Consider the following 26,439-nt stretch of genomic DNA (forward strand, 5'->3'; position numbering starts at 1 on the left):
CCATATACGTTTTTCAAAGGAGAAACACAGAAAATTGACAACTTGAAGTGCAAAATCTAATGAAACGTAATTTATTCTAAGAAATGTACAGTATAGAAAATACTTCGGTCCATTTCCAAAATAATTTGTCATTCAGGTAAGAACTTGTAAACTTTACATAATGAAAGTTACAGGTGTCGTTTTGGATTCCAACTTTGCTAATGAGGTAAAGTGAACCGTTTCAAAACAAACATGAAAAGAACATTTATATTTAAAAAGACAAAAATTTACAAAACAAGAGCAAATAAATATGATTCACATTTAACCAACTAGTTACTTAACTAGTACAGACAGAATAGATGGCAGCAGATATGTTGAAGGGTGGATTTCAAGAGATACAGACCTGTTACCCAATACCCACCAATAAGTGAATGAAAAAATAAAAAATAAAACATCTGTACACAGCAAAATTAACACATTCTTGTAGTTCATTACTAAATCATCCCTTTACATATTAACAGTGGAGTAGTACAGTCTTCTGACAGACTGCTAAAGTGATACAACTTATGAGCAAAGACAGGTACAAAATGGTGGACAACTACCATGTCATCTCACAGCTGCTAGTATTTCCATATCCCTAGATCATAAAATACATATAAACAGTTCACATGTCCACAAAAATACTCGCCCGACATTATGCACCATCACAGGTTTCTGAGACAAAAGACCTCAGTGTACCACAAACATCACTGTCAAATCCTTTGTACAAGGTGCACAACCTCTTTTCCACTTTAAAGTGTGGATTCTATAAAACAACAAAATGAGGGCAAACATTTGAACCTAGGATGCTGCCTTCATTTCACTGATGGTTGTAAAAACCAACATTCAAAAGGTGGAATGCAGAAGTTTTAATCATGTTTAAACTTGGCACTGATAAATTAATAACGACCATTCGGTTTTGTGAGTGGATATATTAAGGCTATAGTGTTGATTTAAGGATCAAGCCATCAATCATGAAAAAAAAGTATAGTTCCGAGTACAAACATGAACAAGTGACAAAAAAAAGAAAGAAAAAAAAGATATTTTCATGCGTCCAAGAAGGGAATAGAGAATGTGCCACATTCTGGCATTATGAGGTAGATTTTCTTGCTGCCATATCACAAATTGCCGTTACTATTTAATGGTTTGTTGATGAGCTGAATAAAACAGTAATTCAGACAGACCATAAGGACATAAAAAAAACAAGCTGATATTCAAAGCAATTCATTTAGTGCAGGACAACAATAGGAGGAGCAATGAAAATAAACAAAACCATTCTACTCCATTTTCCGATCAGCCCTCGTCCCCCATAAAAAATTAAGCATTCAAAACAAATATTAGACTAATTCAAAGAACAGTGTGACAAATGACATTAACCACAAGACAAGTACTGCTTGTCTGGTTCCTGCATCTGTACTGAAGATCACAGATGAATTGAAGTTAATCACAGTTCCAGTGACATTTCATTGTAATTTTTTCACTAAATATTCATTCGACAATACCCGTATTAAAACCACTACACCCTGAGGACATATTCAGTAATTTGAATTAAAAGAGGAAGTAAAATATGAGCACATCGACATTTCTCCCATTTAATAAAAGGAGCTAGAGGGTGCTTTTACAAGTCAGTGTAAAGGCTGATATATACACTCATCTAATGCATTGTTAGTATTGTGACTCCAGCTGGTTATTTTTGTGACAAATCCAATTTACATTCCAAAATGTGAAAAATATTTTAAGACTGATGGCCAATGAAGAATGATATCAGGTCACAAACAATAAACCAGCCGTCAAGGAACCCCAAAAGCAATGGATTACTAGTAGACTGTAAATATTAAGAGGTGAAAGATGGCTACCTCAGTATCTGAAATCTGATTAATTCTGTGCACACATCATTTAGCAGGACACATCAATAGGGAACAAGACAACACATCAGAGATAGAGACAACTTAAGTGAAAAGTTAGAATTTAGTCCCATACTAAGAAACACACATCTAATTTAAGTCCAAGGCCACTCATTCCAGTATGAAAGACTATTCCTAGTGCATAACAAATAAAGCAGCCAAGTTCTCTGCCAGTCTAAGAAAATCAAAGACAATCTTCAAATTGAAGTGGCATTAAAAGAATGCACATCACCAGAAATAAAGAGGATACTATGCTTCAGTTGAGATGAACAACACCTCATTAATACACTCCAGGTGTGGTGTTTCCCAGTGGAGCAGAAGATCCATCTTTTATTCCTTGAGTTTAATTACTACATCTAAAATCGTTCACAGAACATTCAACAAGTACATGAAGGCAACAGAGTCTAGTTTGTCCATGAAGCGTGGAAAAAACTAAAGTAGTCTCAGTGCGTTCCTTACTACACCTGAGTTTAACTTTGTAACCGTTTAATGGCATCCTGCTCTTCTCATGGACAAAAATTCTGTTTCTTTACTTCCTAAGAAACAGCCCGTGCAAAGGAGCTTGGAGATGTTGTTCCTTTGTAGGGAATGAGTCCAAAGACATTCCAGGCTGAGAAGAGAAGCTGCAGACCAGTATAATGGAGTTTAAACAGTATTAACAGGACTGAAGATTCACTGCTCTTTACTGGTCAATGGGCATTGAGCCAACCTCTTATCAAGGTGGGTAGGATCTGGGCTCCAATTGGTACAATAACTTGCCTTTTTCAGCAAATAATTTTCCTAATTTTAGTTGTGGTCTCCATTTCCTTGTATATTCCAGGACATAGCAGTATTGTAGAAGGTGTTCATTTTCCTTGGGTTGCCAAATAAATCTTTTTTTTCTTTCTTATACTCCTTGTTTATTGCCTGGGCCATTGGGAGATGGTGTACCCAACATTTGGTGCCTATCAGACAAGAAAAAGAGTTACTAAAGGTATGGACATTAGATGTGAAAGCATTATAAAGACAAATGTTGATGAATGTGTAAGTGGATCCAGATCAATTATGTCATAAGATTTGAGAGATAAATGAGATCTCTTACCCAGTGCGAAGTAAGTGTTCTGCCATCACTGCTCTTTGAGAAACCATCATTCCCTGGAACTGCCCTGCAACATTCGGATGCCTGTACATAGCCATTCGAGATTGACCTGGAGAGAAAGGCAGGTGCTGGGGCCTCTGTAAAGCTTCCATCAAATGTGGATGAGGATGCTGTGGTGCAAAATGTGCACTGGGAAAATTCTGGCCAGAATACAACCCACTTGCCATCATATGGGGTGGATGAGCACCACTTTGCTGCATGCTGGGATGCATGCCACGAGTCCCATATGGGAAGCTGGGGTGCAGCTGAGCTGAAGTACGATGCCGGGCTGAAGCATTGTGACTGTCCAGGTCCAAGATCTCTTTTGGGCTCTCTGAGCGTTCAGAAGGCTCTTCAGTTCTTGCCTGCTTGGCAGGGCTGCCATCCTCCCTATTCTCCAAAGCACTGCTATGAGACCCATCGGGTATAGGACTGGGTGACATTAAGCTCCCACCAGATCCATCCGAGCCGTGTGGAGACATGCTGCTGTCCTTGTGTCGTCCATTAAAACTTCCAGCGGATGGTGATTGGTAAGAATTGGGCATCATTGGGTGTTGAGGCTGCAATTGAGGTCTATGCCACTCCTCATGTGAAAATCCAGGTCTGCCATGTCGGTGGTGCTGATAGAACTGTTGATGCTGCTGGAACTGAGGATGCATGCTGGGATGGCCCTGAGGATGCTGTGTGGCCATGCGATACTGGTATGGAACACCTTGCTGGTGATATCCAGGATAGTGTGCAGGATTTTGATGAGGGTTATTACCCTGTAATGGAGGTCCCTGGTTTGGGTATGGCTGATGATTTGACGGATGTAATTGTCTACCCATCTGTGGGCCAAAGTGTTGGTGTGCTGGCTCACTTACACCATATTGGACCACAGTGTTGCTCTCTGGACCCTGAGAGTGTGCTGGAGGAGCCTGATTTTGAAGGGGTGCTGGCTCCTGCCTTCCCAGCTGGGTTTGTGACTTTGGACTGAAGGGCTGTTGTTTGTAAAGTCCACTGGTACAATCAGTCATCATGTTAGCATTGCTGCTGTCTTGGGAAGCTGTACTCTCACCTGATACTTTCCTGCTGGTAGGCTCACAAGGCCTTTGGTCTCCCTGATCAGCCGGAGAGGGCTGAGCAAGTGGATGGGATACAGGGTGGCTAGGAGGTAGAGAGCTGAGGGTTGCAGGCTGATGAACAACTGGCTGACCCCCCTGAGGAGGAATCTGTGGCATTCCATGAAGAGGTCCTGCCTGTGGACCTCTGACAGATCCGTTGTGTGGTATTTGCTGTGAGCTGTTCTGAAAGTACTGATTAGATGCATTTTGTGGCATCTGTTGTGGAAGATTCTGTAGAATATGTGGAGGTACATTCTGAGGCTGACGTTGAGAACCATTCTGAAGAAACTGTGGTGGAACATGTTTATGGATTTGTAGAGAGGGGTTCTGGGGAATTTCATCTGGGGTTTTATGGGTCATTGGCTGAGGACTATTTTGGGGAATTGAAGAATCATCTACAAATTTTTGCTTTAGGGAACCTGGTTGGGTTTGAGAATTTGGGTGGTCTCCATTGTGGATTTTCTCTGGATTTGACAGTCTATATCTATCTTCATTATGACTGGGACCTTCTGTACTTGGAGTGGACACAGATGCCGAAACTGTTCCTAGTGAAGGATGCTCAGATGCTTCTGTTGGATTGGAAAGAGAACGGTTATCAGCCTTAGTCAGAGCAGTCTCGGTTGACTGTTTATCACCAGATTTTGGACTTGAACCTGTCAGGATATACAATGGTGGTAAATGTGGTTACTCAAACTTACAATATAATTTTCATCAAATGCAATAGTGCAATGCCAAAATATGGCCAGGAACACCACTCTTACCTTTAGGGGATATGGGAGTGTGCTGGTTGTCTGCAACACAATCTCTAGAAGGCCTGAGGAGATGATTTTCAGGTGAAGACAGTGTAGCAGAAACTAAAGTATTACCACCACTTTGTGGGGATGACTGAAAGCTCCCAACATGATGAGATGATGAGGTCGAGAGCTGCTGGAGGGCAATCATCTCTGGACTATCAAGCATGGATGCCAAAGGTGGCCTGGAGACCTGAGGGGCCCCTGGTGGTCTTTGGCCAATAGGACCTTGGGAGTTGACAGGGGGCATTCTATATTGACCATTTGTCATTGCATAACCAGTACTGTGTGGAGGACGGATCATGTTGTGATTGTATGGATGTTGGCTAGTTGCACTGTGTTCTTGCATCATAGGTCCACCAGGTGTCGGCTGCCCCTGATGGTTCATGGGTGGCCACATTCTGGGTATGTTTATGCCATGGGGGCCATAAGGAGGATAGGAACTATGCATTGGGACACCTGGGCTGGAGTACCGATTTCCCACAGGCTGCATGGACTGCCCTTCTGGGTGTTGGCGTGAAGGGTACATGTTGCCTTCAGATGGAGGGGCACAGAGGCCTCCAGGCTGAAGGGCCATTGGCCTTGGGCCAAGAGAAGGACCATGAGTGGGACCAGGATAGGAATGTTGTTGATGTGGAGCTTGAACTGGCCGGCCATCAGGTCCAACTGGGTATCTGGGACCAAGATGTGGACCATTTATGTGGGAACCCTGATAAAAAAGAAAAACATTATAAACAACCTTCAAGAGGTGATTTTACAAATTTTAAGTGATCAACACTAATACTGCTGATCAAACACAACATACCTGCATGTTGTAGTGAGGTATATGCTGAGTTCCATGGTCCCCCGGTGGCCTGGACATGAGGGGTCTCTGTCCAGGATATGGATACTGGGGATCAATCATCATACGTTGAGCATACATCCCTGGTCCTGAAGGACCTGCAGGTCGTTGAAACTATATGCAAAAAGAGCACCTGTTATGAAGTACTGACAGTAACAAGCGCACAGGGAGAACTTTAGGATAATAATCAAAACTGTTGTTTCAGCTGTAAACAATAAACTAATTTAGAAACCAAGACTGTGGTCTAACCTGTTGAGCAGGATGTAACATGCCAGCCTGTTGCTGTCCGGGGTAGATGTTATGAGGATATGGGGAACCATTGCTGTAGTGTGGGGGAGGTTGTAAAGCGGCTTTGAGTATGTCTTGTTGCTGATTGTTTCCCTTGCCACTATAGGACATTTTGCGTTTTTGAACCTGCTCAGTGGCTCTGATCAAGCTCTCAGGACCTGACTGTTTGTGACTTTTGCTCTTTTTCTTATCCTTCCGGTCACGGTCCTCACTGCTCACATGAAACTCCTCATCTGTGTCGCCATCCTCAGAAGGGAAGTGCTTTAGTAGGGCTCGGTTAAAGCAGCGTTCCAAGGACTCAGCCATTATTGTGTATTCTGAGGAGATACAGACAGGTAAGCATTAGCACACACATATATGATCTCATCTCCCAAGCAGAGCAAGCACACCAACTAGGTCACAGAACCACAGTTGACCTCTGACCCCACCCCCCCAGGGGAATGCATTCTGATGGATGGATGGCTCCAGGGAGGGGAGCTGTGGGGCTGGAATGTCTCTGTGGCACTGCAGGACCTGGGCTACTGGAGGACAGCTCAATCACTCTCTATTAATCAATGTCAGAGCCTCTCGACATACTTCCACTACTATCATGACTTGCTTTGCTTATCAATTTTTTAACACTGATACACATTCCTACATTTTGTTGAGTGGATTATTGTTAAACAGTTTAACTTCTGCTTAGATGCCACAAATCTTGGAAACAAAACAGTTAATCTTGATCATATTTACCACTCTCTTCTCCGTTGTATTCCAGACAGTTCTCAAACATAAGCTTTACATCGGCCACAAACTCTTCCTTAGCAACGTACTCTCCATCATTCAGCTTTCTCTCAATGGTGGACAGGTCCATTGGAGTCTGACGAAACATTTTTAACAACTTATTGATTTATTCTTAATGAGGTCAAATACATTTATTTATAATAGCTTGTATGCCCACCTGTATGATTTCATGATAGTTGGGGGCATATGACTCATCAACAGGCTCCATGAAGGGCCAGGCATCTTTGTGAGCTTTGAGGGCCTCCAACACTGAAGAGAAACCAATTCTACATTATTTCAGTGGAACTGCTGCAAGTATTAAATGAGGAAACGAACACTGTGGTTTGACCACAACACAAGCACCATTGTCCAAACGTACCTTTGTAGAGAGCTGTGTAATCATCATCCATGTCATAACTGCAATACAGAAATATAAGTAACGAATAGCAACAATCACCATAAACATACACATAAAAGCTTATACATATTAATTAGCAAGTACAATTAACATCAAATGTGTGTTTGGAGACTATTAGCAATATGAAAAGCTAATACTAAATTTGAGAGTTAAAATGGAGTCCTTACAACTCTTTGGTGCGACGTGCTCGACGAATAGGTGAGTGAGTCTCCAAATTTAGCAGCTCGGGGGGAAGTTCTTTCCCTTGGGAGAGCAACCAGGCCTTCTCCTCTCGCTGCTTCCTCCTACGTGCCCGCTCTGAACAACACAAAAACATGTGAATGACAGAATAATAAAGCCAAGTTTTACACTTATTACCATTAAAGGGATACTTCAGGATTTAACATTAAGCTTTGTATTAGTAGAAAACCTGTAGTATTTTCAAATTACCGTGCTTTCCACCCTCATATCCCCCTGAGAGGAGAGATTTATGTATTTTTTGTCTGGAATCGTCATTTTGCATCATCGGAGGATTTTCTGGCCAGAGGCTAAAGACTACAGCCAGTAGTAGGGGCTGTTCCGCATGTTTTCAACCCACCCATAGAGGGTGGGATCTCACTCACAGAATGTACACACAGTCAGCCGTCTTTCTTTGGAAGCTAAGCTAGCAGGCTCTTGTTCTGTGGAGAAAGCTGAGTAGTAGGGGTTACCATCCTCCTTTTCCCGGACTTGTCCGGCGGGCGAGATCGTTCAAAATGTCCGGGATTCAGCTTTTGCTTTCTGCAGTCGCCATTCATTGTTTACATGCACACCTCTTGTTTCAATCTAACTGAATTCATTCCGATCGGTGAATCTGAATGTAGTGTTTACATGAACGCTAAACAAGTGATCGGTTGATGTGCGAAAGAAAATTCCCGCACCTCCATGAGAGATGCGAGACCGGCGCGTCTCAGTAATGACGCCACCGGCCTCGCGCCGTTCTCCCGCGGCCGTCAGCCTCGTCCTGCTCGCCACAGTAAACATAATGAATGGCGACTGTAGAACGCAAAAGCCGAATCCCCGACATTTTGGGCGACCCCGAAATCCCAGGCAGACTCGTCACGGAGACTCACTGGTAGCCTAACCTTGTTGTTTTCAACTGCGCTCTCTTACAGGTAGGCGTGGCCTCCTAGGGCAGCGAAGCAAGTGCATTCTGGGAGTTGTTGTCTTTCATCCACATAAGCCAAAAATAAATTTTCTGGCTTTTCTCAGTCTAGAAAGCTCTAGCACATTTCTTCTACATAAATGACCTATTTTAAATACACATTCATCTTTCCAGAGGTGAAGTATCCCTTTAATAGTGCACTTTTTACCTGCCCACTTGTGCCTGGGCCAATGTAATGAAAAGTTGGCAAACGAAAATCGAAAGCGAAAAAGTCGTAATAAGAGCAAATCATCTGGCAGCTTTAGAAGGCACATTTGATCAAAGGGCACAGACAAGATAAAGGGGAGAAGTGTTTTATGTGCTGACATTAAAGGCCCTGACTGACACACCCTGCTGGGAGGATTAAAAGAGCTCGAGGAAGAAACCACTGGAGAGAACTGCAGGCTCGATCTTCATCCATAATACATTAATGTGCATAGGCCCATCCGCAGCACCACAATCAAGAGTTAATTAACCCGCTGACAGAGGATATCAGAGCTGGATGATTCTCACGAGGAGTGAGGTTGATCGTTTCCCCTAGCTCAGCTCTTTGTATGATTAAAGCAGCCTTGGGGTAAAAGCAAGCTGATTTCAAAACCACCATGTTGAGACAAGACCATAGAATGTGCTCTACCATCAGTGTGTGTTTGATCATGCTTCTGGGGAAACTTTGGTTGCCGGTTACCTGAAGTGTGACTCACCCTCGACAGCTTTGACTCGTTCCTGTTCTTCTCTGTCCCGTTCTTCCTGAAGCAGTCTCTCTTCTTCTTTCCGTTGTTCAGCGAGCAGGACTTGCCTTTCCAGGTCCTCCTCCCTCTGTTTCTCCACCTCAATTGTGGCTCGTGTCTGCTTCACACACATGCATAAATGAAACTACAGCTTACAGAACATATACAAACAAGAAATTCCTGACACGTTTAAAAAAAAACATACCCAATTCTCTTTACTGCCATGTGTTTCAGTGTAGCTCTTGTGTTCCTCTGGCAGATTCAGTAGCTTCTGCTTCATCTCTTTCTCCTGGGGAAGAATAACCTTGTCAGTTGTGGCTACACACATATGTGGGTGTCAGGTAGGTCACTTGGGGGATATTGGCCCCTCCCAAATATGCCCTTTAACCAAAGCAGGAGGCTAAAGAGTGTCATTGCAGAACCAAACAACCCATGGCGACAAAAGCTCATCAAAATCAGCCCCTTTCCCCCGTATCTTTGTATACTCAGAATCTTCTGCTTTGTCTATTACCCTACAACACTTAGTCCCATGCTAGATGGAGTGTCTGTGGTATCACCACTTAAGAGGTCAAAAAACCTGCAGCGCTGCAGGCCGTCAATCACCATGCTCGAGCTCACCTCAAGGTGAGAGCCTGCCACATGGCGACGGCTAGATGGATTGTCTCTGACAGGGCTGTGTGCATGTGTGAGAGAGAGTGGGTGTAGGGGTTTGATTTGAAGAGGCAGTTGTCCAAGTTAAAACCCATTGCATCAAGGTTGCGAAAGAAAATATCTGGTTCTTTGCAGATCTATGTGTGAAAAATGTGAAGTTGAATAACATTGGCAGCACTGAAGAAAGATGTACATTTTACAGTGAGGGTATGTAATGGTGATTGCTGGAAGAGGGGTAGCTATGGCAACGAGACACTCTAATAGGTCTTGATTAGCCACGGAAATGACATGTCAACACCACTGCAAAATGTGCATACCAACATGCATCTGATATAGGCAGTTTTCTCACTGGTAAGAAAAAGATCAGGTATCCAAGTTATCTATGTGGTATGAAAATGAAATAACTTTAATCATATTTTTAAATGTACTTCAGATACTCAGTGCCTCTGAAAAAAAACTGCAGCAGTTATGATTGTCCCTAAGGACAATGGACGCTGCAAGGCTTTCTGAAAATCAAAATCTTATGCAAGTACGACCAGTCATGAAATTGCATTCATGCAGTGGTATTAAAAATCATCAGCAAAAGTACAGGGCACTGAATGGATTAATATTAATATTAATATTATTATTATTATTATTATTATTACTGAATGTAATAATAATAATAATAATAATAATAAATGCATATTTTAAGATTAATAATTTAATAAATACCTTCTAAATGTGTGCAAATCTTGAAAAGTTTTGATCTTATCTGATTGTATACTTGCCTACTCTTGAGGCTGCCTTGTCAAGTACAACAAATTCAATTCTTCAACACTGGTTATTAATATTAATGCAAAATAACTTAAATAAAAACATCTTACCTGTTGCAAATTAAGACCAGTGTAAACTCGCCTAACTTGAATCGAAAATCATTAAAAAGAGAATATTATTTAAGAATAATTTTATTTGAAAATGTTTTCTGCATTGTGTGAGGGAATTCTCATTGTTCTCAAACAACTAAAGAGTCATTTAAACATCCTACTAATATTGCCAAACTAAAATATGTCATCATTGTTTTTTTCTGGAGAAGGCAATCTCTACTGAGATGATAACCTATATCCCAGTTTCATAACATGACTCATCATTACATCACATCACATGCGGTGCAATCAGACAGACTGAAAAGTCTCACCTTGTGTTCAATCATGTTACTGATCTCAGGCAGGAAGTTTTGAGAGATGATGCGGTGCAGGTGACGGTCCTGAGAAGAAATTCGGTCCTTAATACTTTCGGCTAGATTGACCCACTGTTCCTCGGAGTCACACATCAGAGACCAGACACCACGCTCGCGCTCTGACAACACATTACACAAACAGCACCTCATTACACATAAAAATAATCAGTATCAAAGACAATTCATGTTCGCAGACCAGTCAAAAACTTGCACAGGATAGGAATTTTATAATAAACTAAGCATCAAGATAATAATTTGTCAAATGCTTCTTATCAAGCTACCGACCACAATTTGAGCTTTGATCTCTTAGAAATCTCTGTGAAGGCAAGCTACAACTGCTGGCATGGTTGCTAGCATTTCATTTCAACTTATGTCATGAAAGCTCCACATTTCATGCTTTTGCTGAAAGAGCATTTCATGAACATTGCAGCAGACATGTATTACAGCCGCCATGGGCACTGTAAGCCACTTACATTGCAGAATAAAATTGAAGAAGAAATGGTTCTGCAATGACTCAACATCTTTACACCTAAAACCAACTAAAAGCAGCAAAACCGGTTTCTCACCTATTCCAGGTTTAGACTCCCCGACACTTTCATCCTCTTCCTTCACAGAATACTCCTCGTCCTCCTCCTCCCTGAAACAAACAAGATTAGAGCCTTATTCTAAATAATTCAACTTCATAGCACCAAACTCTGACTAGTAAGACTAGTAGTAAGAATGTATACAATGCATTTAACGGATGCTTACATAGATTCATCAATATCCTCAGACTTCTTTGGTGGCCTCCCTCTTCTCTTCTTCTCAGACACTTTGTCATAAATGTCACTGTGAAAATGGTACAACTTTTAGCATTTTTTTTGAAAGATTTCTTTTTGGCGCTTTTTGCCTTTATTATGATAGGAAAGTATAGAGTGGACAGGAAGCAAGGTGGGAGAGAGAGAGAGGGGGAAGGGATCGGAAAAGGTCCGCAAGCCGGGACTCGAACTCGGGTCGCCTGAAGCGCAACTGCGCTACTGCTGCCCACGAGGCTATTGGCGCCAAGTTAACCATACTTTTTAGCAATTATATTACATATATTATAATGCATGTATTAGGGGTGTAAATCGGACAGTTCATAAGATAACTACGTTCTTGTTCATTTTCATAAATCATGTTTTTATTTATTTTTATTGTGCATTACAAGTAATATCAATCAAACTGCAGCTGGGTTGTTTTGATTAAGTAATAATAACTCAAAAATACAGGTAACTTACTGAAATTAAAGTTCATTGAAAGTATGTTTTTTAGCCAAATCAGATAACTCCAACAATCTTCTTCTTTTTTTTTTTTGTTGCAAAAGGAGATAAATCCACATTTCATGTTTCAGAGTTAAACAAAACCAAGTAATCGCTATGATACATAAAACACTCGGTTAATCTTTGTAACGTTAATCTCCTCAGCTGACATAGACGCCTGACAAACTTTGTTGTTGTGATTACACGCAATACAGGGAGCTTTTCCCTCACCACTGTAACGTTCTGCTTTAGCAAGGTTCCGTGAAAAATGTTCAGCTTTTATTTTCCTTTTACGCCCCGAAGAAGATATCACGGGTCCATCAAGTTTGTTGAAATTATTCATCCTCGATCACTTTTAGTCAGCTTTGCCGAAACTCCTCTCAGCTAGCGCGTCTTTTCGAAGTGACTAACAGCCCTGTCACCTGACCTGAATACTGTGCGCTGATTCGCTAAAACTGACTTATCGGGTTGCGTTCAGAAACAACAGGGGTGCTTGTCGTTTTCTGCTGTAAAACATGAACTCGCGATGCCTTGACAGTGGACAATACTGGCTTTTGTCAGGCATCTATTTCAGCGGAGAAAATTAACGTAATAAAAGACACACCGGCAGACAGTATGTAAACGAAATACGTAGATGGACATTACGTGAGGATGTGGAGAGTGTCAAAATAAAGGTACTGTATATCGATATTTTACGTGTGGCATCGATACATCGTATCGTTAGACGTTCGATCGATGCATCGATCCATATCGATTTATTGTTACACCCCTAGCATGTATTGGTATGTTCATATGCATGTAGAAATGTGAAATCTTCTCCATACCTGTATTGTGGAGACATCCCTTCGACTGGCTCCTCTTTGTAGAGCCGTGTACCGTAAAAGTACCAATAGAGGGCCCCGTTCCCATCCTGGCCCAGAGGCTCAACACGCAAACTGTCTGCATCCAGGCCCTGCAAAACCCATGATCTCTATTAGACTCTTCTGTTATGGTGAGGATAAAACAAGTCCATTTTTTTTATGGAGAAAAAAAAGTGTGCTATGACAAGAAAACAAGGTTGCTACCTTGAGCCTGTCGAAGACATCAGCAGCATCAAGACGATAGTCACAGAGTCTGTGCAAAAGCTCCACCTGTGTGCGGGGTGGTAGCTCCTCAAACGGGTGCTCCTTCAGTGGATTGGGCTTCCCTTCTTCCAGTTCCCAGCGGTAATTGATGATGTCTTCCAGATAACTGCTAAAGGACTGAATCCTAAAAGGAAAAAATCTGAATATCACTAAACAATTTGCAAATAAAGCAGCGGCTCCATCCCATTCCATCTGGGGTTAAGTCACATGTGACTAATGATTAAGTCACATGACTTGAGGCAAAGTCACATGAGTTTGATGCACGTCTAGGTACTTATTCAGAAAGTGATTTTCTATCGTATTTTACGTGCATTACTTCCACCTGAATCATTTAAGTTTTTTGAAAATTCACATCTTTCCATCCAGCTTTTTTTTATCCCAAAATTTGCATATGCAGATAGAAACTATTAAACAACTGACCTGTGACAACAGGAAAATGAATGCACAAAATCTTACACTTGTCCACTAAGGGGTCAAGTACCATTAAGCAACACAAACAAAAGCAAAGCAAACTCAAACAATCTTGTTTGCAGCAGTTAGGGTCTTCCACCTTGATTTTAAGTTAGGATAATTCACTTTATAAATTATTCATATGATTTAAGTTCTACAACTGCCTTTTTTTGTGATGATCCAGGCTAAAAAAGAAGAAGTTAATTCCGGGTGGGGTCAATTCGATCAACCCAACACCCAGTTCCTGGTACTAATGCGTAGGGCAAGGGTGAGCCTTAGGACAACAAGAGAGAAGGTAGAGAGCAAAATAGGATAGAAAGAATAGGCTTATCTTGAGAAAGCAGAATGATCTCTCTCACAGCTGCAGGCCCCCTGCTATTCCATCTTTCTCCGCCTCTCTCTCTCATCCGTAACATCCCTCCCCCATTCTGCTGGAGCGTTTAGCACATGTAGAATGAAAAGGGCACTTCTGTGAAAGGCCAGTGCCCCGCGGCCTCCCCCTGGATGCCAGTTGCTGTCGAATCCAATAAAACCCTGCGTCCTGTTAACGGCCTGCCTGAGTATGCGAAAGGGCTCATTCTTGCCTACCCAGTCATCGACCGGACTCCTTTTTGCTGCTGATGAGGCACCGCTATGGAAGGGAGCTCCCTTTAGGGGCTAGTCATTCATCACAGCACTGACTCTCACAATAACTCACACTCTTTACTGGGATGGGGCCCATGGCCCCTTGACCTACTACTGCTGCAGGTAACCTAGCTCCATGACTACAGCGCTACTACAGTCAACTGGTTGCATGCAGATTGGAGATGGAGTCTGAGTCAGACACAGGATGTGGGTTGGGCAATACCATGCATAAGATCCTTCAAGAGCACAGAGGAGGGTTGCAAAAACACCCCAAACAGTACAGAATTATGAGTATTCACAGTTCAATACAAGTTAAGCTCCATCGACAACATTTGCTGCATAATGTTGATTACAAAAAATGGACTCATCCATTTTCTTTATTATGCTGTCATGGCAACAAAGTTGTGAAATTGGATATTGCAAAAACTGTAAAATTGTACATTCAATTTTAATCACACTAAAATCATGTTAACACTCATATTGTTTAGACATCTGGCTCTACTACTGGAACAGTGAGTATTATTAACATTTACAGATTCACTTCCACTGTAAGTGCCTCACAGTAACCCACAAGTATTGTTGATTGAGCTTAACTCTTATTTAAAATTGAACTCTATCCTACATTTGTTTTCTTTTTCATTAATCTGTTTACTCATATTTTCTTCCATATGATGACGTACATCTCTGTTGCTACTTCAGTTACATCACAACTTTAAGGTACAATGGGAACAGGAAATACTGATGGTGATGCACTTACGTGATGTCGCTGCGTTGATAACATCCTTTCAGCAGGGAGCAAAGGAGGTCCGAGAGGAAGTCTTGGTCTTGTTTCAGTAGTGCTTGCTCAAGTTCCTATAAAAAAAAAGAACACCAGGGATTGGTGCCATTACAGCAGGGTTGAGTTTAACTAGCAGCTGCTTTTACTAACTTATTAAACGATATTGGCCTAAACAGCCTAGCTTGACATTTTCATACCACTCTTTCGCTGATGAGAAAATGTTGTGGCTTACTAACACCACATAACGTGGGGTACTCACAGTAGTAACAGATTTATGAATTTCATATAGTAGTTTGACATTTTCAGCAAAACAGTGTAGCCTCATGTTTCTCACCACACTAACATCGGATACAAAACTCTTTAGGGGTACTAAAGCTAAAAGTAAGTGATGCAATAACAGATCCTGTTTGGCCACCTTCTTAGGTTGTCATTAGGCATTATGACTGAAACCAGAGTAAGACTAATTGTTGTTTTAAGGAACTGCCTGTAGAGCAATGTCACTCAACCATGTTCAGTTCAGGAACCAACCTGACGAACTTCCTTTGTTTGCAAGAGACACATTTTAAAAACACCCAGTGTGCACTGAAATGTTGAGTGAATGTGGTGTCAACTTAATTTGATCTTATTTACACTATAAGATTATACCACTACAACGCACTTTCTAACACCTCTGGACTTGGATAAAATGTTCCCAATCCTGTACAAACGTGTTTCAATCCTCATATAGGTGAGAAAACAAAGAGATATGTTAATGACATTTAGCCTAAGGTTAATTCTGATTGGTTAATCAACATGTAGAGTAGTGACATGTCGCAGTATGTATGTTAAAGTACATTTCCATGTGCATTTATAATCAAGCTACAGCAGGTTTTGGATACATGAGCTACAGTCCTCATCTGTCTGTCCAATCATGCATAACACAAAGCATAATTAAATATTCTAAAGCATTAAATGATCCTTGTGCATGAACCGTCTTTTAGAGAAAGCACACACCACAGAGGCCAATTGTAACACATTAACGTGTATACTAAACTGAAGTGAACTAAAGTGTTAACGGACCCAAATTTATGAAGATGTTCAAATTGTTAGTGACAACCTTTTATTTTAGTTGAACTAAAGCAATTTCTCATTCATCACCCATCCATCTCAATTTTAAAAAGATGATTTATTGCTTTGGTCCAAGCAAAGTCAAACTTTTAAAGTCCAAGTAAACATACTTTGTGATGTGCTGAATGTTGAGTACTAAGAATGTCACAATTTGAAATGACTGTCAATATGAAGCAAACTGATGTATTACATCATAACATCTGGAGGCGTAGCCTAGTCATGAAAGATCTAAGCACCACTGTAGACTTAATCCCTTCGAGGGGCAATCATCATGACTTTGGGCAAAACAATTCACCCCATGTTGCTCTAGAGGTATTTTTCCTATGGGTGTACTGCAAGTTGCTCTGGGTGAAAATGTCAGCTTAATGACAATTCAAAGCAAAATAGACATCTGAACAAGCTATGAAAACATCAGGTAAAACCAATACGGAAAGCAATAAGTCACTGTCAAGATGAATTAACAGTGGAGTACTACAAGAGTACAGAAACATGGTTGGTAACCAACTGACTTTAAAAACCTATTGGAAATAAGTTGGATATTAAGTCCTGGTAAAGTCTGGTCATCTTTATGGTAAAGTATAAAGATGGTGAAGTCCTTAGACTTGCACTAAAAACACACCAAAATATTCTCCAGGTTCTCCATAAAGCTTCTAGGAACAAGATGGAACTGAGATTTAACCTTGACCCCCGTCTTCTTTCATTGTGTTGCAGCTATTGAGGGTTTATGAAGCGGCAGTAAGTGGGACTGCAAACTCCAGCCTACTGAAAGGAACTATGCGACAGCATGAGCCCACAGCCACAGCTAGGGCTAGGCTGACCCAGCACAACCTGACCCAGCATGCACTGCTCTCTCTTCAGGATGCCCAATGTCACCAAGAAAGAGGGAGGGGGAGCTTGAGCAATGTAAATGGACAGTGCTCCATCACCGGTCCATCTCAAGGAGCTTAGCGACTGCGGTTGCTTTCTTTCACGAGGACACAGCGAGCCACTCAGTCCCTCAGGCAACAGGGAGCACTTTTCAGCTCCCGTATAAAATATCCTCCCCCTTTATCCTTTCAGAGCGGACTGACACAACAAAATTAACTCAAGGGCGAGAGAGGCAGCCCATCCATTCATCGTGAGATTCACTCAAGCTGCAGATTGCCGTTTCTCTCGAGAGAAATGGTGGAGAGAATGGGGTCATGGAGGGTCAGCTCACACACCTCCTGGCTGTAGAGAGGAAACCAGGAGCCCAGTGTCAGCAGCAAGAGAAAAAACAGAATGAGAGCTTGAAAAACAGGATGAGACATGCTTGTGCTTAAGGTGAAAAAAAAACTAAACACTGTCCTTAGATTGTTCTCTTGGGGAAAAAAATGGCGGTGGTGTTGCTTAACATGCTGAATTCATTAGGCTTTTTTGGGTTGATTGTTGAAGCAATTTAAAAGCTATTGATTATCCCCTCCAGGTACTCAATAAAGAGTCTAAAGTGTCTGTGAAACTCCTTATTGAAGGAGACCGTCTGTTTTGGCAGGAAGTCCAGAGGGGAAATGGATCCACCGTAACAAAAAGGGTTATCGCCTGGAAAAATTTGGTAACTCTTCATGTCTTCATCTATTTATATCCATCTCTTCACAACTCACACCGAGTGTTTGGTTCTGTCAGGAACATCCAGGAATTGCCTTCAAGTGATGGACCACTCTGGCCTTCCACACGTCCCTCAGAACCTCCGTTACACCCACAAAACTTCCTGGTCCCTTGACAGTTAGAGGACCAGAGTGGGCACATCTATCAGTGCAGCCTCGACTTTGATCACACTTCAAACCTGAGGCCGGCTACGGGGGATTAACACAACCCCACTTTGCTTTTGAAGTTCCATTCGGTGGCTCAGATGGCAGAGAAGGGAAATTAATGTTGTGCGTGTCCTTTCCACCACAAAGTCTCCTTTAACAGCTCCCTGAAGATATCAGACCTCAATCTTCTGTCTTAACCAACTAGCAAAACAGGTATGGTAATTGCACAGCACAGTTTGGCAAAAAACAGTGATAGTATTAGATGAGTCATTAGGAGTAACATTTTCAGTCAAGTCCAAGGTTACAGTGATAGTTCACCTAACAATGAACATTCTATCATTTGCTCACCCAGTATAATATTTTAAAGAATGGTTTGACTGTTTTTGTCCAAAACTGGCCCTATTGACTTTCATTATTTGGACAGAATTTTTTTTTTCTAAATATATTCTTTTGTGTACCACCGAAGAAAAAGTCAGACATGTTTGGATACAATATAAAGGAATAGGCTAAATTATGGCTATATATTTTATCAGTCTCAGAGCTAATTCACTGAATGTCACTGATAAAGTTGTGTATCTGCCAAGACAGAGCTTTGGCAAAACTGAGCCGCCCTCTGTATCAGTCCCTGGTGCACACCAGAAACTCTCTACAGATACATACAAGCAATTAACAGCTCTTGTTAGTTAAGGGAGTAACAGGCAGACAGTGAACGTTCATCTATCTGTATAACGTTCTCTCCCCTCCCCTCCCTGTATCTCCTGATGCCACACTTTCAACCTACATAACAGCACGGCAACGTTATGAAGAGAAAGTTTACCAACCGAATTGTGGATCTTCCAATAACTGAGACTTTCTTATAAAGTGTTTGCGGTGCTTCAGATTCCGCAGAGCAGCACTGGACTGGCAGTTGATGATAACGTAAAGTGGAGAGATGCAATCCAGATAAGGTATTGTTACTCTCTTCCCAAGAACTTAACCATGCATAAAGTAGGCTAATTCTCTTGAAGTCACCAGTGGAAAAACAGCCTTGCTACCACCTACTCTTTCAAGGCATTCAGACCTCTTCTGCTGCTGCCAACTAACAACAAACTCTTGCTTACAAGTATATTGTTGTGTACTGTATATTCTTTGTTCTTCGTGAAGCTTTATTTTGCTTCGCTTCTGCTATGGTAAAGAGACATCCCCTTTTGCGTTGTGTGTCCGTTCAATTTGGGGGTGACGCAATGAATATTCATGAATATATATTCATATTCATATACATTTTTTTTTTTTTTTTTTGGGGGGGGGGGGGGGGGTAATTCCAATAATATTTTGGTCATATCACTACCAGTACCCACCAGCAGTCAGTACAATTTTGGAAAGGGTCAAGAGCAGGGCAGGTTATACAACGGTCACCCATCTCAATGTCAGGGCCAGGTGCAACAGGTGGCCATGGATGGGCGGCCCGACACATCTAGGGTTTGGGATCACTGCACAGGCAACTGAATGGGGATCATTAACTCCCCTAACAACAGCCTCCCCATTCTCAAGTCTCTTGCATGGCCTCCACTTGGTGGTCTTTTTGCCAATATCTTGAACAGGATATTGTCCAACACCACCAGGTGCAATAATGTGTTTATGACCATTAACAAGACTAGTTTGCCAGTGAAAGTAAAACAAAACTAAGCATTAGGGCTGTGTGCCTTACCACATACATAATGACACATAATACAGCATCAAAAAGTCTTATCAAAATACCATTAAATGAAGAGCACACTGTTGTGTGTCAACCAAACAAATGCTTGCACAACCTCAAACTTGCTGCTTTTACCATCAGTGACAAATACCATTGCAAAAATAACTTCTCATTACTTAAACCTGAGTTTGAGAGAATGTTGCACAGCAATACTTTCTGGTTATGAAAGTATTCCTGGTAAACAAAGGTCAAAAGGTTAAACTCGCTATAATACCCTGCCTTGGCAGTAAAGCTAATGCAAAACCATAATGATAAAGAAACTGCCTCAAACAATATATACAATATCATCCTATAATAAAAGTTGATGCATTTCTTTGATCATTAAGGTAAATTTCTCTAAAATAAATAGTTTAACTTAAATCAGAAGACCAATTTCTTACATCACTTTTAAAATTAATATTTAACAATCAAGGGATGGGGAATTCATTTGAAAAACAACATTAAAAATAATTTTTCCTTCAGTAAATACCACTGAATAGAAGATTTGTTTTCAGTAGAGACTACAGAAAAGACTCAAAGGCTTTATCTAAACAGTGCCACAATATTCAGATAAAATAGTTCTCCTTGTAAACCTAAACACATAATTTGAGCTAATTTCAACTAATTTGAAACTTCAAAGTCATGTCGATGCTTATGCTTCCAAGTCAAGTCTGAATTTAAGTGCGACTTGAGACTTTTGTATGTATCCAAATGTATCCAAAATTTCCGAACTAGTTTTAAGCAAAGCATGTAGTAGTAGGCTAATGCTCAATATAACACAGGATTGATTGTTTATTATAGCATTGAAAGGCAAAAAAGAAAGACCAATTTCAGAGTTCAGGGTGAGTTGGTCTGAACAAGAGATCAGAGCAAACTGACATTATCTATTTTTAACATCGGGAGCACAACCAGGAAACATTACTATAAGCATAACAGACAAGACAACCATGGCTTCTCTCCAAACAACTGTTCCCAAGAGCAGCTGAGTGGGTCTAGCTGGGCCATTGTCACAAACTAGCCTATCAAAGCACATTGACACCCCCCAGCACACCCCTCCAAAACACACACACACGCTTTACACGTACACACTCTCCGCCACCTCCGCTGTAGGCTGAGGGTCCCTCACGTCTCATGCACGCAGCCTCCCCCACCATCCAACTCTATCCTGCGGAGTGACATTCCCACTGGAGCCCCTATCGCTGCCACCCCCACCAACTCAACTGTCTGCGGGGAGAGAGCTGCAATCCCAGATGACACACTAAACATCAGATTTCCCATCATGCACTTACGAGCTCCCAGCAGGTTCTTGCATCATGCTGCCATGAGCAAAAAACAGCACGTCGCTCAGAGGAACACCTGACAGTCACACTCTAAGCGGGTTAACACTAACCCGACAAACTAGGATCACAATGGGGGCCTCGATTTCATCCCAGACAAAACACAAACAAGCAACGGCGTGTGTGGAGCGGCAGCCTCAAACTGGAGACAGACACTGGGAGCCATGGGGCGCTACAACAATAGAGCTGCCTGAAACAAACACCACAGAGTACAAACCCCTTCACCCGTACCCCATGTGGAACCATCTGATACATTTACTTCTGCCCTCACCTGTCAATCAGAGGTGGGGGAGGGGGGTCAGTGATCACAATGTGGATGGATACGGTGGTTAAGACAGACTTGGGAAGTACCAGATGTGTTGTGTACATATGATGGATTCACTGTTGCATAAGGGTCATATCACACGAAGAATGCAAAGTTAATGCAAAACTTGACGTCTTAATGCTGGGTGGTTGCTATGCAGTAGCTAAATAAGCTTGTTTTTTTATAGCCTACATCTGAACACGTAGCCTTTCAAACTATACTCCATTTGATAACACATTGCACTAAAAAGTTGTCTATTTAAGTTGTCTATTACTGGCCAATCATCAATATGATAGGAAATATTGAACATCTAGCCTATGCTTTACACCTCTCCTATGCTGGGACAGCATTTTCTTCCACTGAAATATGAGACATTTAATAAATCGGTCAAGAATAGCATATTTTGGAAAATTATGACAGTGTAGACTACAGATCAAAAGTTTGGGGTCATTAGGATTTAGCTCTCTAGCTCACCAAGGCTGCATTTATTTGATCAAAAATAAAGTAAAAACAGTAATTACTCCAATTTAGAAAATAACTTGTTTTCTATTTTAATCATTTTAAAATGTAATTTATTCCTGTGATGCCAAAGCTGAATTTTCTGCATCAGTGTCACATGATCCTTCAGAAATCATTCAGATATGCTGATTTGGCTGTGATGGACTAGCCAACTGTCCAGTTTGTTCCTCCACCTGTGGCCCGAGACACTGGGATTGGCTCCAGCATCCCTGCGACTCTAAAAAAGGACAAAGCGGTTTGGAGAATGGATGGATAGATGGATGTTGATTAGGTGTTTTCTATTTTCTAGTGCTGCTAATATTTTTTTAACTACATTTTTCTTTCAGAATACTTTGATGAATAGAAGGTTAAAAAGAACGGCATTTATTTGAAATTTTAATATTTGGTAACATTAAAAAAGTCTTTATAGACTATCAATTTAATGCATTCTTGCTGAATAAAAGAAGAGAAAAAAAAAGACCCCAAACATTTGAACGGTAGTGTATGATGAGTTGTCGCTGATCACATGATTTGATTACTTAGAGAGATCATGTCACAAACAGTATGGCCTTGCCACGCTATAGTAATTAATGAAAAGCAATGATGTTGAGAATAAGTGAATGTCTTTTCTCATCTGGTTGACTGGAGCAGATAAATTAAAATCTCTAAAATGAAGGTGGGTTAGAGCGGTTCTTTTCAAGCTGCAACATCTGGGGTCTGAAACAAGGCCTGCTGACCCATCAGTTATTGATGGTGCAAATCCCACAGTCAGAGCTCACTTCCTCCTCCTCAAAACCACAGGAGCTCTACCAAGGGTGAGCCCCTCACACATCAAAGCTGCTAATTCAACACAGGCTTCACAGATATGCACATGCACGCGCACGCACACTCACGGCCATCCTTCACAATCGGCACCCGGTGTTGGAGCAAAACGAGAGAGCACTACAGATCCTCCTGACACAAATCCATTTTCCTCATCTTAATCCATCTGTTTTTCAAAACAAGAGCATGTCGCCAGCTCCCGCTCCACCAGGCCCCATTGAGATTAAATCTCCCTTTACAATCAAGCAGCGCAAGGCCCTAAAGAAACCAAGCACCCAGTTACGATCATCTCAGCTCTCCGGGGGGAGAGGCAAAGAAAGCCACCATCTGTGATTTAGTCATGCTCATGCCAGGGCCAATGATGGAGCAACAGTGAGTGAGGAGGAACGTGAATGAGGCTCTATTCAACACCGGCAGAACACACAACCCCAAGTTGGGTGGAGGAAAGAGCATAAGGGGGCACTTGTACCCAAGGATGAAGGTGTGATAAAGAAGATGAAAGGGAGGAGTCCACGATAATCCACTGGGAAAATTCTGTCATGTAAGATCATGGATGAGGCAAACAGCTGTCAGGGAACATGTGGATGGATGTGCTACGTCAGAGCTTGACAAAGGCTTAATGAGCTCTTGCACAATAGCCTCTGTGATCTCCGACAGAGACAAGCGTTAATTAGGGGTGCATCAGTAGTCTGAATTATAAACTCACTCAGTCACTGATTCTCATTACAAAAGAAATGGAGAAACAACTAGTAAACCTGTGTGAAAGGAGTCTGGTCGCAAGAGGATCAAAAGAAGAGTCAAGTCAAAGATGATTGCTTCAAACCGTAAAAATGGAAACTTTGCAAATCTTCACAAAAACAATCAATATAATGAATAACAGACATTTATGGAAACCATTTCCACTTTAGAATAAAAAAAAATGTGACAATCACACAATGAGACTTTCTCATAACTGCAACTTTATATTTCACAGAGTGGCTTTATCACACACAATGTGATATAAACAATTCTCGTGGTTGAGCCTTTATCTCTCACAAAGTGACAGTCTCGTTACTGTCTCGATCTTCATTTCTCTCAATTATTACGTTATTTCTTAAAATATGACTACTCAGTAGCAACTTCATTTCATTCTCTTCAAACAAAAGTATGTCAGTAAGATTAAGAAATTAATAGGCTACTTCCGCAAAGAAACATTATAAACGTCACTTTTGATCAATTTAATGTTTCAAAAGATTTCCTTAAAATAAATTCTGTTGTTTTGATTTTCTATCCAAAGAATCCTAAAATAAAATGTAGGATAATGTGACTGTAGACTAGAGGAATGGCTGCTGAAAGAAAATTCAGCTTTGCCATCACAAGAATAGGTTAAATTATAAAATAAATTTAAATAGAAAACAGTTATTTTAAATGAATAAAACAATATTACTGTTTTTACTGTATTTTGAAATAAATTCAGCCTATTTGAGCATGAGAGACTTTCAAAACACTAAAAAAAAAAATCGTACTGACCCAAAACGTTTGAACAGTAGTGTAAACATTAACAACAAGTACACAAATTGGCATGTGATTTAGGAGAAATGGAAATGCTGCAGATTTACCAAAAGGATCAAACATTGCCTACCAGGGTCAATTATTACACAATTAAAAAGTGTGAGTGAGTGATGGTCAGTTTTCTACAATAGATGAAGTTTGAGCAATTAGTAATGAGCTTGTCTTTCTCCAGATGCCCACATTGCTGACTTTGCCCACCAAACATAATCGATTCATAAACTAAATTAAGTCCCACTCTCATCTTCTGCTGCGGCAAACGCTTGGACCTAACGCCCACAGATCAATTCTCCATCTCCACCCACTATCCAGACACCACCAAATTGATAATGAAGACATATGAAAACAGACAAGCAACAAAACACCAACTCTGTGTGGAGTCAGCAGGCTCGGTCCTCCGGCTGTGTTTGTGTATGAGGGGTGAGGGGGGACGTCCTGAAGGACTCTGTCTCTCTCGGCTCTTGGAGGCGGTGGGATTTCAGGGCTCGTTTCACAGCCACACTGCCAGGAAATCAAGCGTGCTTCACACAGACAAAGAGCAAGGAGAGAGCCCAAGCGAATAAGGCCTCTTCCTGCCGAGCCCTTCTCACATCTAGGGCAGAGATACGGAGCGCGACTGTGAAATGTAACCAAGGAACAATGTGCAAGGAGCCGTTTTGTCAGCATGCCAAGAAGAATCTCCATTGTCGGCCCCCGGAACGGATCCTGAGAAGAAAAGGAGCTGGCCAACACCTTATACTTCATACTGGATCATTGCCTTTGTAATATCCACTGTGTTTGACACACAAAGCTTGTGCTCTGAGTGTGACAATCATGAACAAATTCAATCTTTCAGCGGTTCTCAGTCTTAAGGCAAAATAACATTCAAATATCTGACAAAACAAGATTCTTGACAAGATTCACTAGATGCCAATCCCAATGTTTATTATAAAATAAAATACTTTTGTTCAAGTTATATCACTGTTTATTAAATGAATGAAAATCCAACTACTCAACAGGTGAGATTGTTAAGATCTTCGTGACAAAAATCAGGTGTACTAGAATGTCAACGTGCAAAGTTATTCAAAACAAACAGCCATACGGCCACCTTATAAAGTAGGCTTTCTCCCACGTAAAAGACATTGGATCCTCTTACAGACGGATTTGCGTTCTATTTACCGAACTATCCACCTGCTTTTTATAGACACAGCCCTGGAAAAGGCTCACAAGGGCTGAAAACGAACAGGTGAGGTACAAGAAAACGTCAGCTAAACCACTGCAACACCACATCAAGGATCGTCTTTCAGCGAGTTGCTGGAAAATCTGCTTTGATGAAATTCCCATCAACTTGTTTTGAATGGCTCACGCAAATGAGATGAAGTTTGAGAGAAATCCAAATACGGCAACTGTATGCAAGAAAAAACAAAAGCTCAATTCATCATTTTTGCACGAGTTGTACCTGAATTGAACATAAAATAGCAGCTCTAGGGTCTTAAATTACAACGCCAAAGTATGTTCAACTAAATGTCCTACTATTTTCTCCTACGGCGATGTAAAGACAAGAGACTCTTTAGCGTGTTCAACAGCCACTTCAACACTAATAAGCATTAGGACAATTGAGCTTAAGGCAAAGATAATAATAGAAGACTGGCGCAATGTGACGGATGACTTAAAAACGTCTCAATCACTAGATTAAAGCAACCGATTGGATTATTCACAGTCCCATTCACGCGCGGCTGCAAAGTCACCAGGATACTGAAGTGGGACTGAGAGCTTTTGTGTTGAATGACCTTGGACACCTACGCTGAATGCAATTAGGATGCGAGGAGGAATCGTGAAACGGTCAATGACTTGATTCTGACACAGACTCCCACCCTCTGAATGTAAATCCTTTAACACTGCATTGACACACACTGCCTGTAATCTGCGATCACCAAACTACACACAGTCAACAAATGCAGGAAGCTCAGTTTGCAATAGTGTTGCAAAAAATCATGGCCAAAAAAAAAAAGAAAAAAAGTGGGGGCAAACAATCATCCAAGTTACCAAATAGAGGCCGATAATCGGTTTGGCAGATATTTTACATTCACACTTTTCAATTGAATTGAT

At 41.3% G+C, this 26,439-nt stretch overlaps 1 protein-coding gene across 3 annotated transcripts in view; it reads right to left on the minus strand.

The window, feature by feature from the left end:
• Positions 1 to 55: 55 nt before the first annotated feature.
• The window catches only part of cecr2 (CECR2 histone acetyl-lysine reader), a 27,957-nt gene continuing 1,573 nt past the window's right edge, over positions 56 to 26,439 (minus strand). The window contains exons 2-18 of one of the 3 annotated variants that reach the window (XM_082158866.1): positions 15,232 to 15,326; positions 13,341 to 13,524; positions 13,101 to 13,228; positions 11,750 to 11,827; positions 11,566 to 11,636; positions 10,958 to 11,118; positions 9,335 to 9,418; positions 9,103 to 9,250; positions 7,407 to 7,536; positions 7,201 to 7,238; positions 7,000 to 7,091; positions 6,792 to 6,918; positions 6,024 to 6,379; positions 5,739 to 5,888; positions 4,904 to 5,642; positions 3,004 to 4,795; positions 56 to 2,866 (exon numbers count right to left, since the gene is read on the minus strand). In XM_082158866.1, the coding sequence (XP_082014992.1) occupies positions 2,809 to 2,866; positions 3,004 to 4,795; positions 4,904 to 5,642; positions 5,739 to 5,888; positions 6,024 to 6,379; positions 6,792 to 6,918; positions 7,000 to 7,091; positions 7,201 to 7,238; positions 7,407 to 7,536; positions 9,103 to 9,250; positions 9,335 to 9,418; positions 10,958 to 11,118; positions 11,566 to 11,636; positions 11,750 to 11,827; positions 13,101 to 13,228; positions 13,341 to 13,524; positions 15,232 to 15,326 (4,431 nt within the window). In that variant the 3' untranslated portion in view covers positions 56 to 2,808. Of the gene's footprint in view, positions 2,867 to 3,003; positions 4,796 to 4,903; positions 5,643 to 5,738; positions 5,889 to 6,023; positions 6,380 to 6,791; positions 6,919 to 6,999; positions 7,092 to 7,200; positions 7,239 to 7,406; positions 7,537 to 9,102; positions 9,251 to 9,334; positions 9,419 to 10,957; positions 11,119 to 11,565; positions 11,637 to 11,739; positions 11,828 to 13,100; positions 13,229 to 13,340; positions 13,525 to 15,231; positions 15,327 to 26,439 lie in introns of those variants that run through there. The other 2 variants (XM_082158867.1, XM_082158868.1) reach the window with 2 other exon arrangements.

The sequence above is a fragment of the Leuciscus leuciscus genome (genome assembly GCF_965113295.1).
Source record: "Leuciscus leuciscus genome assembly, chromosome: 25".
Classification (NCBI taxonomy): Eukaryota; Metazoa; Chordata; class Actinopteri; order Cypriniformes; family Leuciscidae; genus Leuciscus; species Leuciscus leuciscus.